The sequence below is a fragment of the Pelophylax lessonae genome, assembly GCF_965119305.1.
Source record: "Pelophylax lessonae genome assembly, chromosome: 1".
In the NCBI taxonomy this organism is placed as follows: Eukaryota; Metazoa; Chordata; class Amphibia; order Anura; family Ranidae; genus Pelophylax; species Pelophylax lessonae.
This window is the reverse complement of record NC_138768.1, coordinates 138,949,149-138,965,723: the sequence shown is the minus strand read 5'-3', so window position 1 is coordinate 138,965,723 and position 16,575 is coordinate 138,949,149. Positions and strand designations below refer to the sequence as shown.

The following is a 16,575-nucleotide window of genomic DNA, read 5'->3' as shown; positions in this document are numbered from 1 at the left end:
CAGTTTTGCACCTGGACTCTTACAATATGAAGCCATGCTGTTATCATAGACGCAGTATGTGGTTTAGCATTGTCCCGCTGCAATATGCAAAGCCTTCCCTGAAAAAGACAGTGTCTGGATGGGAGCATATGTTGCTCTAAAACCTGGATATATTTTTCAGCGCTGGTGGTGCCTTTCCAGATGTACAAGCTGCTCATTATATACACACTAATACACCCCCATATCATCAGAGATGCAACAAGTTGGAAGGTCCCTCTCCTCTTAAGTCCAGAGGATGTAGCACTCATGGTTGCCAAAAACAATGTCAAAAGAATGGTAACAGAAATTTGATGATATATAAATTAACAATTAATAAACCTTTAAAAACCAATATGATATATATTAAAAATAAAAATAGGTGTTAAAAGTCCATATCAATGTCCGAAGCAGCAATTTCACCACAAAAATGCCAAGTGCTCAAAAAATCTTATTATAAGGTGCTAGTGCTGGATAATCTTCCACCCATTGGTATAAGAGTCACTCACCAGACGCCTTAGCTATGCAGTATAATTACTGGATAGCCCCGTGGACTCAAAATGGAGGGAACAGAGCTTGTCCCACAATAGGATGGCAAATCGTCCCCCAAGAAAAGTAGATGATTGCGCAATATAGTTTCTCTTACGTCCTCCGACAGTCGCCGCCTCTTCATATTCGTCACATATGGGGTATTAGACTTTGCTCCGAAGGAGTAGCTAGGCAACAGAATATGTTAACAATAAAGCTTTAACATATCCCACCCTCAAGGGGTGGTCCCCTCAGTCAATACCCTCCTACTTCCTGCAACCATATCTCAGTTTTAATGTCTAGCTTGTCAGGAGTGGCTGGCTCTCTCTGTGCTGGGACTTTTTGTCCCAGACTCTTTCTTCTTTTTAATATTTTGTTTGAGTTTTTTTCTCTACCTTTACTTAGCTGTTATTTTGGTCAGCATTAGTTAGTTCTTCGGACGAAGAGGATCATGCGGACTGGGTCTCGGGCTGATCCCCCTGATCGCAGGTCGTGGGTCAGTGGCTTCCCAGTCTGCCATCGAGCGTTCAGCCAGGTAACGCTCCTGGCACAGTGAACGACCCATCCCTGTTCGGTGCAGGGATGTTTGGTGAGGTGGCTACCTCACCGGACGCTGTGCGGTTTCTTAACCGCCATTGTGTGCGTCTTGAATTGCGACTCTCCCTGCCTCATGTGCAGCGGCTTGTTCGCCTGTGCGGGTTCCCCACGCCATGTGAGGTAAGTGTATCTATGTGGGGACCTGTCTGTCTGGGGGGGGTCTCAGTCTGGGACTGTGTAACCTGCCTTTATTCACACTGCTTGTCTCCCTATCTCTCGGCTGCATGCTGTGGGCTGCAAGGGGGGGGGGGGAGCTGTGTGACACTGTGTGTGTCAGGCTGGGCAGTGTGGGAAGCTGTGTGCTGTGGGGCATGTTTTTATGGCATGTTGGGGCATATACAGCGATCGCTGCGGCGATCTAACATGTATCCATATAATGGGATAAGCTTGTGTGTGTTTTTATGCACTATGGAGCGGCGATTTCGGCGCCAAACGACGCCATTTTACCGGCGCCCGCTCCGGCCGCATGGTTTACATGCACGGCGGCCATTTTCTTGTAGCCTCCATAGGCTTACATAGAGCGCCCTGGCAGCATCACTTCCTCTTTCCTGGAACACCGATCGAGGCAGCAGCAGCGGCGAGGGTCTCCTCAGGTTTTATCCTTCTATTCCTGTTTGCCATTGCCTGTATTCAGTCTGTATATTCCCTGTGGGGGTCTCATTGTGCCTGAGTGTGGTGCGGTGGGCTGCGCTTGCCGCGCTTGCTGAAAGGGGGCAGTTAACCCTTGGTTGTCTGGCATACAGGGGCAATGGATTCTCAGGAGGGCAAGTTTCCCACAGTATTGGTGGAAAGCCAGGGGACCGCTGTTTCCCCCCCAGGGGGGGATTTAGCCTCTATTGTTGCTGGCCTTGCTGCCCAGGTGCAAATGCTGGTGGCTGCTCAATCTACTAAACGGCCCAGAGTTGCTCTGTCCTCTGATTCTGAGGGTGAAGGTGATGGGGCTGTTCTAGCAGGGACCCCTTTATCGGGGTCCCGCTCCTCTCTTGATCTAGTGGGGTCTGAGGTGGAGGCTGAAGTTGAGGGGGTCGATAATTCTCCCCCTGGCTCGCCTGAAGAGCTTGCAATCATGGATGAGTTGATTGCTTCCATTAAGCAGACGCTGCGTTTGCAGGACGAAGTGTGTCCTCCCGCTGCCTTGGCGGCTTATGGGACGCAGAGAAAACGCAGGACGCCGCAGGTTTTTCCCTGCAATGCCGATTTTCAGCGCGCTGTTAAGGATCAATGGCGCGATCTGCGCAAACCTTTTGCGGTACCAAGTAAATTCAAGCTGCGTTATCCTTTCTCGCCTGCCACTGATGAACGGTGGTGTGTGCCTCCACCAGTGGATCATGCAATTGCGGTTTTGAACAAAGCCACTGCGATTCCTGCAGAGGGTTCCCCTGTTTTCCGTGATGCCACGGATAGGAGACTGGAGTCTCTTGCCCGTCATACTTATTCTGTTACGGGTTCTATGCTTAAGGCTCTGTTTGCTTCTCTCATGGCGGCCCAGGCGATCGCAAGTTGGACGCAGATGCTTAGGCGCGTCCTAGTGGCCGATTCGGCCTCGGCGGCGACCCTGGATATGGTGGATCAGATCCACCAGGGTGTCATGTATCTGTGTGATGCGGACCTGGACCTGATTCCGTTGGCTGCACGTGTGCACAGCGTGGCGGTGTTGTCTCGCCGCCTGGTTTGGTTGAAATGTTGGTCGGTGGACCAATCTTCACGTAAAACCTTAGCCAATCTGCCTTATGATGGGTCTCGCCTTTTTGGGGAGTCCCTGGATGTGTTGATTAAGGGGATCACCGGGGGTAAGAGCACTCTCTTGCCCCATTTCCCCAAGGCTAAGGGGGCTTCTGGGAAGAAGCATGCGAATTTTCGGCCCCCTCAGGGGTCCTTTCGTGCCTTTCGGCCGCACTACAAGGGCAAACCGTTCAAAGGCCAAGGCTCTCAGAAGAAGCCCTGGTCTGGGAAACAGAAGTCCGGCCAATCCGGACCTGCGGCCCATAACAGTTCGGCCTGAAGGGGCGCCCTCACCCAGTTTTGGGGTGGGGGGACGCTTGCTCGGTTTTCTTCAGCCCTGGTTGGCCCGTGTGCGGGACAGATGGGTTCTGGAAATCGTTCGATCTGGTTACAAGATCGAGTTTCTCTCTCGGCCGGAGAGCAGATTTTTTCCCTCAAATCTACAACTGTCTCCAGAGCGCCTGCGGGATCTGCACCTGGCGGTGCGGGACCTGAGGGCTCAGGGTGGGGTGGTTCCGGTGCCTCATCGGGACAGATTTCGGGGGTTTTATTCCAATCTGTTCACCGTGCCCAGGAAGGAGGGCAAGGTTCGTCCGATTCTGGACTTGAAAGCTCTGAACCGCTCTGTGCGGGTTCGCAAGTTCCGCATGGAGTCCCTGCGCTCGGTGGTGGCTGCCCTGGTTCCGGGGGAATTCATGGCCTCCATCGATTTGAAGGATGCGTACCTTCACATCCCCATATTCGAGGGGCATCAGAGATACCTTCGATTTGCCATTGCGGAGGATCACTACCAGTTCGTGGCGTTGCCCTTTGGGCTCGCCTCGGCTCCGCGGGTCTTCACCAAGGTGCTTGCACCGGTTCTGGCATTATTGAGGGCCCAGGGCATTTCTGTCCTGGGGTATCTGGACGACATTCTGATTCGGTCTGCGACCGGTCAGGGTCTGGAGAAGGAACTGTCTGTCACAATGCAAACTCTGCAGGAGTTCGGTTGGACGATAAATGTTCCAAAGTCGACACTGAGTCCGTCGGTTCGTCTTCCCTATCTGGGAATGATACTGGACTCGGTGCAGGCGAAGGTCTTCCTGCCGGAAGACAAGCTCAGGACTCTTCAGGAGGAAGTCAGGTCCCTCAGGGACGTTCCACACTCGTCTCTGCGGACGTGTATGAGATGTCTGGGATTGATGGTCTCGGCCTTCGAGGCGATTCCTTTCGCTCAGTTTCACACGCGGGGTCTCCAGGCGGAGATCCTGTCCAAGTGGGACGGGCGACCTCAATCTCTGGATCTTCAGATCTCGTTGAGTCATCGCACCAGGGAAAACCTTCTGTGGTGGCTCCAGTCCCCGTTGGTGTCCGGGGGCAAGTCGTTTCGTCCGATCTCGTGGACGATAATCACTACGGATGCCAGCCTGTCGGGCTGGGGTGGTGTTCTGGGCGTTCTGTCCGCCCAGGGGACCTGGTCGGAGGGGGAGTCTTCCCTCCCGATCAACATTCTGGAATTACGTGCGACGGACCGGCTGCAGGGCTGCCCGGTTCGGGTGCAGACGGACAATGCCACGGTGGCATACATCAACCACCAAGGGGGCACCAGGAGTGCCCGAGCGGCTCGAGAAGTGGCCGACATTCTGTCTTGGGCCGAGACTCATGTCCCGGCGATAACGGCGGTTCACATTCCGGGAGTGGAGAACTGGCAGGCGGACTATCTGAGTCGCCAGACCCTGGATCAGGGGGAATGGTCTCTCCATCCGGCTGTCTTCCAGATGTTGTGCGCGAAGTGGGGTCTTCCAGATGTGGACCTGTTCGCGTCTCGCCTCAACTACAAGGTGAAGAGGTTCGTGGCAAGGACGCGCGACCCTCGGGCAGACGCGTCGGACGCGTTAGTGGCCCCGTGGCATCAGTACAGGCTGATGTACGCTTTTCCACCGATTCAGTTGCTGTCCAGGTTCCTTCGCAGGTTACACTCGGAACGCAGCACGGTGATTCTTGTGGCACCGGACTGGCCTCGCCGGTCCTGGTACGCAGACCTCGTGAATCTGGCGGTCGACGCCCCCTGGCGTCTGCCTCTTCGAGACGATCTACTGTCTCAAGGACCGATTTACCATCCTGCTTTACAGTCGCTGGCTTTGACGGCCTGGCTGTTGAGACCGAGGTCCTGAAGGAGAAGGGTCTCTCTCCAGAGGTCGTTCATACCTTGATCAACGCGAGGAAGTCTTCCTCGGGAAAGGTTTATTACCGTACTTGGAAGGCCTATTTTGCCTGGTGTGAGTCCAGGGGGTTTTCACCCCGCACGTACTCGGTTTCCCGTGTGCTGTCTTTCCTTCAGACGGGTGTCGATCAGCGTTTGGCGCTGGCCACGATAAAGGGTCAGGTGTCTGCGCTGGCCGTTCTGTTTCAACGTCCCGTGGCTTCCAACTCCTTGGTTGGCACTTTTATTCAGGGTGTGCGACATCTGGTTCCTCCTAGGAGGGATCCTTTGCCCCCCTGGGACTTGAATCTGGTTCTTTCTGTGTTACAACGTGCTCCTTTTGAACAGATCAGGGAGATCTCGTTGTCTCTGTTGTCCAAAAAGGTCGCCTTTGTGGTGGCGATCACTTCGGCTCGCAGAGTGTCGGAACTGGCGGCTTTGTCCTGCAAGTCTCCGTACCTGGTTGTTCATTTGGATAAGGTGGTCTTGCGACCTAATCCTTCTTTTCTGCCGAAACGAGTTTCGGAATTCCATCTTAACGAGGATATTGTTTTGCCTTCGTTGTGCACGAAGCCTAAACATCCAAAGGAGGTGAGATTGCACTCTCTGGATGTTGTTCGGGCGATTAGGGTTTACCTTAAATCGACTGAGTCTTTTCGTAAGACGGACTCCTTGTTTGTTCTTCCAGAGGGTCCTCGGAAGGGCATGGCGGCTTCGGCCTCTACCATCGCCAAATGGATCAGGCAGACCATTGAACAGGCCTATGCCTTGCAGGGGAAGGTTCCCCCTGTGCCTGTGAAGGCGCACTCTACTAGATCACTGAGTACGTCTTGGGCCTGCCGTCATGGGGCTTCTGTAGCCCAGGTGTGTAAGGCGGCGACCTGGTCGACCGTGCACACTTTCACAAAATTCTACAAAGTAGATGTTCAGGCATCGGCGGATGCTTCCTTTGGCCGCAAGGTTCTTAGTGCGGCTGTTCCATAGGGTCCCTTGTTGGGGACTCCTGGCTGTTGGGATATCTTTGTATTCCCTGGTTTTTTTGTCTTTTCCTGGGTTGTTGCTCCTGTTGAGCACTTATTTTTGCTGTTGCCCAGCTGGTTTCCTTCCTTTGGTAAGGTTCCTTTCTTTGATGTGGAGACTGCGTTGCCTTTCGGCGCGGATGCGTTTCCCACCCCTCATGTTTGCACTGCTTTGGGACGTCCCCATATGTGACGAATATGAAGAGGCGGCGACTGTCGGAGGACGTAAGAGAAAACGGAATTTTTGTAAAATCTTACCTGTAAAATTCCTTTCTCTGAGTCCTCCGACAGTCGCCGCCCCCGCCCCTCTTTTGGGGTTGAATGTATACTCTACTGCTATTCCACTAAAACTGAGATATGGTTGCAGGAAGTAGGAGGGTATTGACTGAGGGGACCACCCCTTGAGGGTGGGATATGTTAAAGCTTTATTGTTAACATATTCTGTTGCCTAGCTACTCCTTCGGAGCAAAGTCTAATACCCCATATGTGACGAATATGAAGAGGCGGCGACTGTCGGAGGACTCAGAGAAAGGAATTTTACAGGTAAGATTTTACAAAAATTCTGTTTTTTTATTCAAATAGTTTAAAAATGAATGTACATTACCCACATATAAAAGTGCCATGACACGGCACACACTATAGGCAGTGGAGAGATTCCGGAATGTTGCTCAATCCTGGTGTGCGTTCTAACAAAGCGGATGTGACGAAACCGGAAGTATTGCCACTAGATCGAACTCAATGCATTTTGCATGTAGGGTCATCAGGAAGTTTTTAGGTGTTTTTTAGGAGGCCCTTAGTCATCTGGTGAGTGACCCTTCTACCAATGTGTGGAGGATTATCGAGCTGTACAAGATGTTTATGTGTGCCGACCCATGCCTATTTTCTTTGATTTGATCTCCTGATAATATTCAGTGATCTGTTACTTCCACCCCTGGTGTCTCTTCTCTTACTTATGTAGCTACTTTGTCTTTTTATTGTTTTCTGACTAAAATCAGACTACAAAAATAAAAATAAAATCTGGTTTAAAAAAAGTTTTAAAATAAAAAAAAAGTCTTTATTGCAGAGACACGCAATGTCTCTTCTGCAGTAAAATACACTTTCCTGCCTGTTCGCAATCCCTTTGTGAATGTACACTGTAATGAAATGTGATGTAAATATTTACTCACAGAAAAGACACTAAACTCTACCTTTGGTTTCTAATAAAAATGTATACTTATTGTATATCTTTGTTCTATCATTGTACTGTGCATTTAAAAAGGACATCTAAAGTATGTGCATATGAACAATCATTGTTTTGTCTCTAAAATATATTTTTAAACTTTCCTAAAAAGAGTTTCATAGGTAATATTTAAAAGAAACAGTAGATGACCATAACTAGAGCTATTTCTGTGCCCTAAAATACTTTTTGCATATCTATTCTTTTGCCTGCCCTCTGGTAGAGAGTCACCAAGTGTTCTCTTGCCAGTCTAGCAAGAATACAGAGGGGTTGATTTACTAAAGGCTAATAGACAATGCACTTTGACTTCGTGCAAAATTTCCCCAGAGCTTAGTGAATGTTGTGAAGCCCTGCTAATTTCCATCATCCAATCACGTGCAAGCAAAAATGCTGTTTTCTTTTTTACTAAGCTCTGGAGAAAATAAGTGCAACTGCACTTGCAAAGTGCACAGTCTATTTGCCTTTATTAAATCAATCCCACAGTGGCTAATGGAGGAAGAATAGGAATCTGATGAGCGCATAGATTATAACAATTAGCTAGTTCTAGGGATGCTAACTCTGCATAACATTCAGTCATAATTATTATTTATTATTATTATACAGGACTTATATAGCGCCAACAGTTTGCGCAGCGCTTTACAAAATGAAGGCAGACAGTACAGTTACAATACAATTTGGTACAAAAGGAATCAGAGGGCCCTGCTTAATAGAGCTTACAATCTAAAAGGGAGGGTCAATTGATACAAAAGGTAATAGCTGTGGGGGATGAGCTGATGGGGAAGGTGAAACAGTGTATTAGTTAGTAGCTGGATAGGCTTCTTTAAAGAGAAGGGTTTTCAGGGCTCGTCTAAAGATGGATAGATTAGGGCACAGGCAGACAGATTGGGTTATAGAGTTCCAAAGAATGGGCGAAGCTCTGGAGAAATCATGGAGACGAGCATGGGAGGAGGTGACAAGGGAGCTAGAGAGCAGGAAGTCTTGGGAGGACCGAAGAGAGCTGCTTGATTGATATTTTGAGATCAGGTTAGTGATGTAGCTGGGGGCAGAGTTGTGGATGGCATTGTAAACTATTGTTAGTACTTTGAATTTTATTTGTTGGGTGAGTGGAAGCCAGTAAAGGGATTGGCAGAGAGGGGTGGAGGACACTGAACCGTTGGTAAGGTGGATGAGTCTTGCAGCAGCATTCATTATGGACTGAAGCGGGGATAGTCTATGTAAAGGTAATCCAATGAGGGGGGAGTTGCAGTAGTCGAGGCGAGAGATAACCAGGGCGTGAATTAGAAGCTTGGTGGTGTCGTTGGTTAAAAAGGGGCGTATTCTAGAGATGTTGCAGAGGTTAAGGTGGCATGATTTGGACAGGGATTGGATGTGAGCCTGAAAGGACAGTGCAGAGTCAAGGGTTACCCCTAGCACCCTGGCATGTGTGGAAGGACTGATAGTTGTTTATTTGATCTTGACAGAGAATTCAGGGGAAGGGGCACGTGGATGAGGAAATATTATGAGCTTGGTTTTAGATAGATTCAGTTTGAGGAAGTGGTGAGACATCCAGGCTGATATGTCTGTTAGTAGATAAGTGATGCGGGAGGAGACTGATGGGGTGAGCTGAGGGGTAGAGAGGTCGATTTGGGTGTCATCAGCATAGAAATGGTAGTGGAAGCCATGGGAGGCTATCAGCTGACCCAGGGAGGAGGTGTAGATCGAGAATAGTAGCGGTCCAAGGACAGAACCTTGGGGGACCCCAACGGTAAAAGGTGTTGTAAGGGAGTAAGTGGAATTGTAAGTGACACTGAAGGTGCGGTGAGATAGGTAAGATTCAAACCAATGAAGAGCACAGTCATGGAGACCAAGCAAATAGAGTTTTTTGAGAAGGAGGAGGTGGTCAACAGTATCAAAGGCAGCAGTGAGGTCCAAGAGTAAAAGTATGGAGTAGTGACCATTGTTTTTAGCTATTAATAAGTCATTTGTAATTTTTAGGAGAGAGGTTTCTGTGGAGTGCTGCCGGGAAAATCCAGACTGAAGGGGATCAAGAAGGTTATTCTCAATGAGGTGTTGCTCAGGTGGTTGTAGACTAAACGTTCAAGGAGTTTGGAGGCAAAAGGGAGTAAGGAGATGGGTCTTAGGTTGATAAGATTGGTGGGGTCTAGTGAGGCTTTCTTTGGTATGGGAGTGACTAGCCTATGTTTTAGAGGGTTGGGGAAGATGCCAGTGGAGAGGGAGAGGTTGAAGATATGAGTTAAAAAGTGTAGGATAGAGCAAGAGGGTGAGTGTAGTATTTGAGAAGGAACAGGGTCCAGGGGCAGGAAGTTAGGTGGGCATTAGAAAGATTTTAGTGAAATTGTGGGTCATGCTGGTAAAAAACATAAAACTAATATAAAAGCAAAAAAAAAACAAAACATAAAAATGTGGTGTGATAATAATTTATTAATGTCTAATTTTAGGAGGTGGATCTGCAAAATCATCAAAGGCTGCAGCTGTGCCCCCAGGTCCACCAGTATACCTAGATCTGGTCTATATACCCAATCACAGCAGCAGCAAGAATGTTGATGTGGAGTTTTTCAAGCGGGTACGATCCTCATACTATGTAGTGAGTGGAAATGACGCAGCAGCTGGGGAACCTAGTCGCGATGTGCTAGATGCTCTTCTAGAAGGGAAAGCTCAGTGGGGAAGTAATATGCAGGTAAATATGTCCAATGTAATACTTTTTGTGCCCTATTTTTTATATTTTCATTCAACATTTATGTTATAATGGTCACTACTGATCATTGCTAGCTTCTCAAGAATCTCTCATTTTGTTGATACTGATAATATCAATTAGACTGTTTGTCAAGATTTAATTGCTGACTATGACCCTGCTGAGAAGTTTCACCCTTTGTATATGTTCCAATGACCATTGTTACTGGGTCAGAAAGTAATTGGAAAGTCAAAATTGTATGGTTGACACTGGTACAGAAGGCGAAGAGAAATCTTCTGAAGAGGACACCTCCTTTAGTGCCAGCTGTCAAAGGGGGGATTTCCCCTTATTTTGGAGATTTGCTCTCACTTTCTGTTGTGTCTCCAATACAGTAAGTGAAGGGAAAATATCTCCAATAGAACATTAATAGCAAAAAAAAAAAAAAAATGCGGGGACTTACTTTGAAATATTTTGTTTAAGGTGAGTTTACCACAAGATTAATTACCTTTAACTACATACATTGCTTGTAGCATGATACAGTACATCCTGGAGGGCTGTCTCTCTGATCCTTTAGCATATCTACAAGTGAAGATACTGACCCAGAATAAATATGCAGACAGTGGACAACTCTTGCTACGGGATGCAGAATCTATTCAGACAACTCTTGCTACGGGAAGGGAGTTTGGTGGAGGTGCTTTTGCTCATAAGAGGTTCCCTTTATTTATAATGCTATTCTGAGATGATGGTACTTTCAGTTGTCAGCCAGAATTACACGCTGAGTAATTGTAAAGAAAATTGCAGAATCCATTCGAAAATTGAGCTGTCAATCACTGTTGTGCATCACTTACATAATGAGTGGCTGCACAGAATAATTAGGGTTACGTTTGAAATGTCACAATGGTGGTATATAGATTATTCATTTTTTGAAAACGTACAACTTTCTTTTTTCATTTTCAGGTTACGTTAATTCCTACTCATGATTCAGAAGTCATGCGAGAGTGGTACCAGGAGACACACGAGAAACAGCAGGACCTCAATATAATGGTGCTGGCCAGCAGCAGCACTGTTGTTATGCAAGACGAATCCTTCCCAGCATGCAAGATTGAACTGTGAGGAAACCGCTACTCACTGCCGCACCTTAACACAGCTGATTAATGGAAATGTCACCTAGAGATTACAAATAACTGCAGAGCTATATATTGCCCAATGCTATCCTGTGTCTTGCCAACACAGATGTCAGTTATATATATATAAATACATATTTATCATCTCCATGGCAAACTACAACATTCACGTCATTGCAAGCTCAACTATCCAGGTTTACTATACAGGTTTGTAGGACTTGCTCTTGTACACATCAGTTCACCTTAGCCCACGATGGGAACTTTCCTCTTGATTGAAAGACAATGAGAGAGAAGAAGGACCTTTGCAATTGGACATTTTGTGGCATCACTTTACTAGGTTAACTGCTACAGCATGTTGTGTTGTGTATAGAATATATATATAAATTTATACACACACACACACATACACACACACACTTTGCAGATGCACTGCAAACAACCGTCTCACTACGGTCTTGTCAACTTGTGATCTTCATCAAGGATTGCATTGGACAGTCAGTTATTACCATCTATTACTAGAATTACAGGGTCTGAACCTTTCTCCTTTCTTGCAAGTTAAAAGTGAGGGAATTATTTTCTATTCAAACATATTTGGCAAAATGTAGCAAATGTCAGGCCTGTCACTTTTAGATATGTGATAGATTGCTTCATATGAATATTTTACCTGCTGTAGATTAAGTCATGCTAGCAAAAGCCACTAAACAACACATGGGCGCCAAAAAAAAAAAGCATTGTGTCTAAGGTATTCTTCTGCTAAATTCATCTTGACGGCTCTTCTTACATTACAATTCACGGTTGGTACACAGAAAGCAAAATACCAAAGCGTCGGGGAGTACATTCAGTTTGACAATTTGCCTTAGAAAGTGACTTGAATGTACAAAGATACCTAATGCACTTATTTTCAAATGTAATTTGACAAGTATAAAATTGACAGCAGTATGCAAGGGTGTAACTGCAGAGGTGTGTGCATGCTTGTCGGGGATTCAAGAGCTAAGCTGATGGGATACAACAGAGTTCTATTGACCAAAGCTGCATTGATGTGCAATGAGTGGCCGATGACAAGTTTGCCCAGCAATTGAAAAGTCAAGTTGAATTTTTATTTTAAAGCCTACCGATTGCCCACTCTTTGTCCTATGCTAGTTGTTCATTTTATTTATTTATTTTTTTTTATAATTACTAACAGCTGTACAGATCCCCTCTTTATTGTATGTAAAATACAATGCAATTTAGGTTTTTCATTTTCTAAGCAAAAGTTGTTATCTTGCAATTGTTGTCTAATGATTAGAAAATGATCCATGTTTGAAGAGTTAGGATGGGCAAGAGTAGTATTTGGATCTATTTCTTATCCCTAATAATCAAGTAATTTCTAGACTTATTGATGGCGAGTGTTTACATGTATCATGAATCATGATGTCCATAATTAAATTAGCTCAACATTGTGTGTCCTAACCCTATGTTCAGGAATACTGTTGGTGTTGACCTCTACTCTTGGAGAGGTGGTGGGTAGTCTTACTAGGTTGCACTCATAAAATGGCTTACTACATTGAGAGATGGTAACAGTTACATCTTACAGAGGATAGACTGAGCTAAGAGATAGAGCATAGTGTGTAGATAGCACTCTATTTTGTCATCTGTTATGTGTTTGGGTAAATAATTTGCCCGTAAGCCCCACTCTAAATAAATTCTGGTACTAGAAACTTTTGACTCCATCTACTAGGTCTCTGCAGGACAGTCAGGTAGAAAGGAGACACAGGCTTGTTGGTGCCAGAACTGGCTTACCCCGAGACATTCACACCGAAGATCCACAGAACAGGGGTACATATTGGACGTACCAACTGTCACTGTACAGGTGCACAGTACATAGATCAGTGTTGGTAACTGTGAGGGTAGTAGAATCTAAAGATTTTATTGCATAAACCAAATGCACTGCCCTATGTGATATATGTAAGATGTAAATTTGATTTGCTATGCCACTGTTTTATTACTTTTAATGTGTTGTATATTTATTTAATATGGTATTATTTGCACTGTTTTGGTACTGTTTTTGGACTTGTGTAGTCCACTTAATGCTGTGAATTAGGCCAAACAATTTTTTTTTTTTTTTTAGGCAATGATATTTATTTTTTGTTGGTGTAAAATTACACAACACTATGCCATTTTTGACATAAAGGTACAGTCTTTTCTTAGCCAGTATTTAATTTGCCTAGCTTGTTTGGCACTGTCTATATACCCATGGGCACTTGTTCTATCAGTTTACACAAGAGATCCAAAAGAGCCTGAAAAACACAGTGCTACGATCCTAACACAGGACCATAGGACTGTATAGCATTAGCATCTATGACGCTGAGCTAAGAGCTCCAAAAACCTGTGGTTAAGCCCTTAGCGATGTTTGCCTTCAGTTTCCTTTGCACTAGTTTTATTTTGTTCTTTTCTAATAACTAGTTGTGCTTTTTTTGAAAGTGGATTGTTACAAAACAGTAGGAACTAGAATGCAACCTGTGTTCTGGCACTACTTATGTCTGTTCATACCTAAGGCCCATAAGTATGTATGCTAAAAAGGGTAAATACAAAAATCATAGAAAATGTTTTTATGGTCTTCCCTAAGATTGCCAATAACTTATTATTTTTCACTGGAAATGAAAAAATGTTTTTTCTCACTGAATAGTTAGCTATAAACAGACCAGTGCAATGCATGTATTCATTAATAAGGTAGTTCTAAATGCAGTGACTGTGCTTAACATTTAGTAATCTACAGCATACAATCCAATCTGACTACAATAAACAAAATTCATATTGATTACTATGGGTTATTGCATAGCACTTTGCTTAACCTTATTAAATAGATTGATATCTTTTCTATTCTAGAGATAAGTCAGTGAAAATAATTTTCACTGTTTGCCGACGAACAGCTTTGAAGGATGAGTAACTGTGAACTCTGTGAAAACATTTATTCACTGATGAAAAAGTATACATTTAAACTTACCAAACTAAATACATTTCAAGCATCTCATAATAGAGGTAATAAAACTCTCAAAAACTGTACTTAGTTACATGACGTCAGATACTAATCCATGGAGACTGAGCTCTCATCAAATTTGAATTCTTCCTGTATTGAATAAATACTGTACTTCCCAACATTAGCAAATTAAAGGGAAGATTCATCCAGCTACTACAAAATCACAACCAGAAACCAGGGTTCACAATTTGCCCACGATTGGTGGGATAACACTTCATAGAAATGTGCAGACAGATTTTATCAAAACGGGAATGAATGTAAATATTGACTGTAATAGTTGCAAATAACTATTAGGGGTCATAGCATAGTTTTATTTCTGGAAACCATCAAAATGAATGTTTTATAGGAATATTTAGTAATTGCAGGACAAGGAGTACTATGTATAGATTGCATTCCAAGTGGAGAGAGTAGATTTTATTCTTTGTAATTGTGCTATGAAGGGATATGGAAGAGTTAATAAGAGTTATTAATTTCATCAGGTATCTATTCTTGCTTTTGAGTCCCATGTATACAGCCTGAAAGGGTGACCAGTGGGGCTGTTGCCCATAGTGACCAATCCAATGCAAGGTCTACAATATCCCGGAAGTATCTTGCGGCTATGTGCAACTCATCCACTGGTGTCCGTGCAGGTTATAAGTAGCACTGTGCTTCCTACAGTTTATAAAATGTTACAGAAGATCCAACAAGTGATGTAAACCGTACCCAGGTTCTTGCTTACAACAATTGTTCTTTCCTGTGATGAACAGGTGCATATATTGGAAAAATAGTCATGAATTGTAGGAAACATAATATGCCTGACACTACTTTTGCCCACAGTAATCAATCTATTAAAAGTTATAATTTTTCTAATGCAGAACAATAAAGAAAGTGATTGGTTTCTGTGGCCAACACCCTTACTGGGCCTTCCCTTCAGTTTTCATGCAATTGGCCAAATATGTTGTAAGTGGGGCAGATTTCCACATGCAGTGAGGGCAGCTGTATTTTTTTTTTAACCTGATTCAATTACAAGTTCTGCCTTATGGCCAAGTAAAGTTGGCAGTTTCAAGAGGGGACTGAATACATAATAGGCAACCAAAATGGCTGTCTCTATTGTATGTTGAGTCCTTTTTCATTTTCAAAATGCAGTAATTTGGTAAATGAGAGTTGGGTTGTATGTACTAGTGTGCTTTGAAGTAAAAATCAGAACAAAGTCCAGACTGTAATTCTGCTTGTCTCTTATTTACCATCATGAGAATGATCTTACCCTGACTGGTGGGTAACTGCCATCTGTGGTCTGTCCAGCAATGGAATACATGGGGACAGCAGCGCTGGTTCCCCAGCTGCCAAATGCAGAGATATCAAAGCTTATCAAAAGATATCACATAAACACATTCACCAACAGCATCAGTTACACATCAAACTTTACTTTATCAAAGGATAACTGTCCAAAGAATTCAATTGGAAGGAGTACATGTTTGTAAAAAATAACTGCCTGCAGCCTCAGGGGTGACATGCTCATCTGCATATAAGAATTTAACAGTTGCCTAATTTTAAACACATTGATTTTTAATGGGAATTTGCTTTAAAGGTGTATAGCAAAGTAGTTGTTATGGAGGTTAGTTAGTGTCAACCCACTTAAAAAGTAAAGCTCTAACTTACTAAGCCCTAATGTTTCCACCCCTGTGTTAAAATACAATAGTATACAAAACCTAGCTAGGTGAGCAGGGCTGGGGTAATGTATCCTATTGACCCATGCTTTCCATGACATGGAGAGCCATAAGCTGAAAACCAGCTAAGCACTTTTATAATATACAGAGGCAAAGTGTCTTTGTAGCCCAAAACAACAAACCAAATTCTTGCTGTTATTTTCTCTTCTGCATCCAAGAAATGACAGCTAGTATCTGATTTGATGGTATAGGCAACTCAGACACGTATCTTTCCTCCAGTTTTCTTTTTATACAGAACCTTAAAATGGTTTTGCTATTTCATTTTCTCAGGTTTGATTAACAATAACCTAGATTAGCTGCTATGCACTGATTTTGTACTGTTTTCAGCTTCAGAGCACATTGATACCTACAATGTGATGTCCAAAAAGAATGTCCAGTTGTATTCTTGACATGCTTTACGCTTTCACGGTGCTGGGAATTCTTCAGAAAGCAACTTACTCTTTTTTTATATTTATTTGTAATATATGTAGACATTACCTTTATGTGTTTGCAAGCCAATATTTCCACTCTTCTACAACAAATTGGTGATCAGAGCTGTTACACATTGGATGTATCTGTAAAACTGTTGAGGACTTGGTAAAACCATCACAAATCATATAAATACTTATTTCAGAAGCAGCCAAACAAATAAACCTTAAAATAGACTTTATTCATGTTCAAATTTACAAGTGGGATAAGTGATGATTGACAGGTGTTGTAGTTTTGGAAAAAAAAAGACTCGAAAGAAAAGGATTTTCTCAAGCTTCTCTGCACTACTCTAGCTTCTAGGCTCTGGATGC

General features: G+C 44.2%; 1 protein-coding gene across 1 annotated transcript in view; it reads left to right on the top strand.

Moving 5' to 3' along the window:
- The window catches only part of MAP1B (microtubule associated protein 1B), a 107,690-nt gene extending 95,909 nt beyond the window's left edge, over nucleotides 1-11,781 (top strand). Inside the window, exons 6-7 of the mRNA XM_082257325.1 lie at nucleotides 9,718-9,956; nucleotides 10,908-11,781. Of these exons, the coding sequence (XP_082113451.1) occupies nucleotides 9,718-9,956; nucleotides 10,908-11,063 (395 nt within the window). The 3' untranslated portion in view covers nucleotides 11,064-11,781. The remainder of the gene's footprint in view (nucleotides 1-9,717; nucleotides 9,957-10,907) is intronic.
- Nucleotides 11,782-16,575: the final 4,794 nt, after the last annotated feature.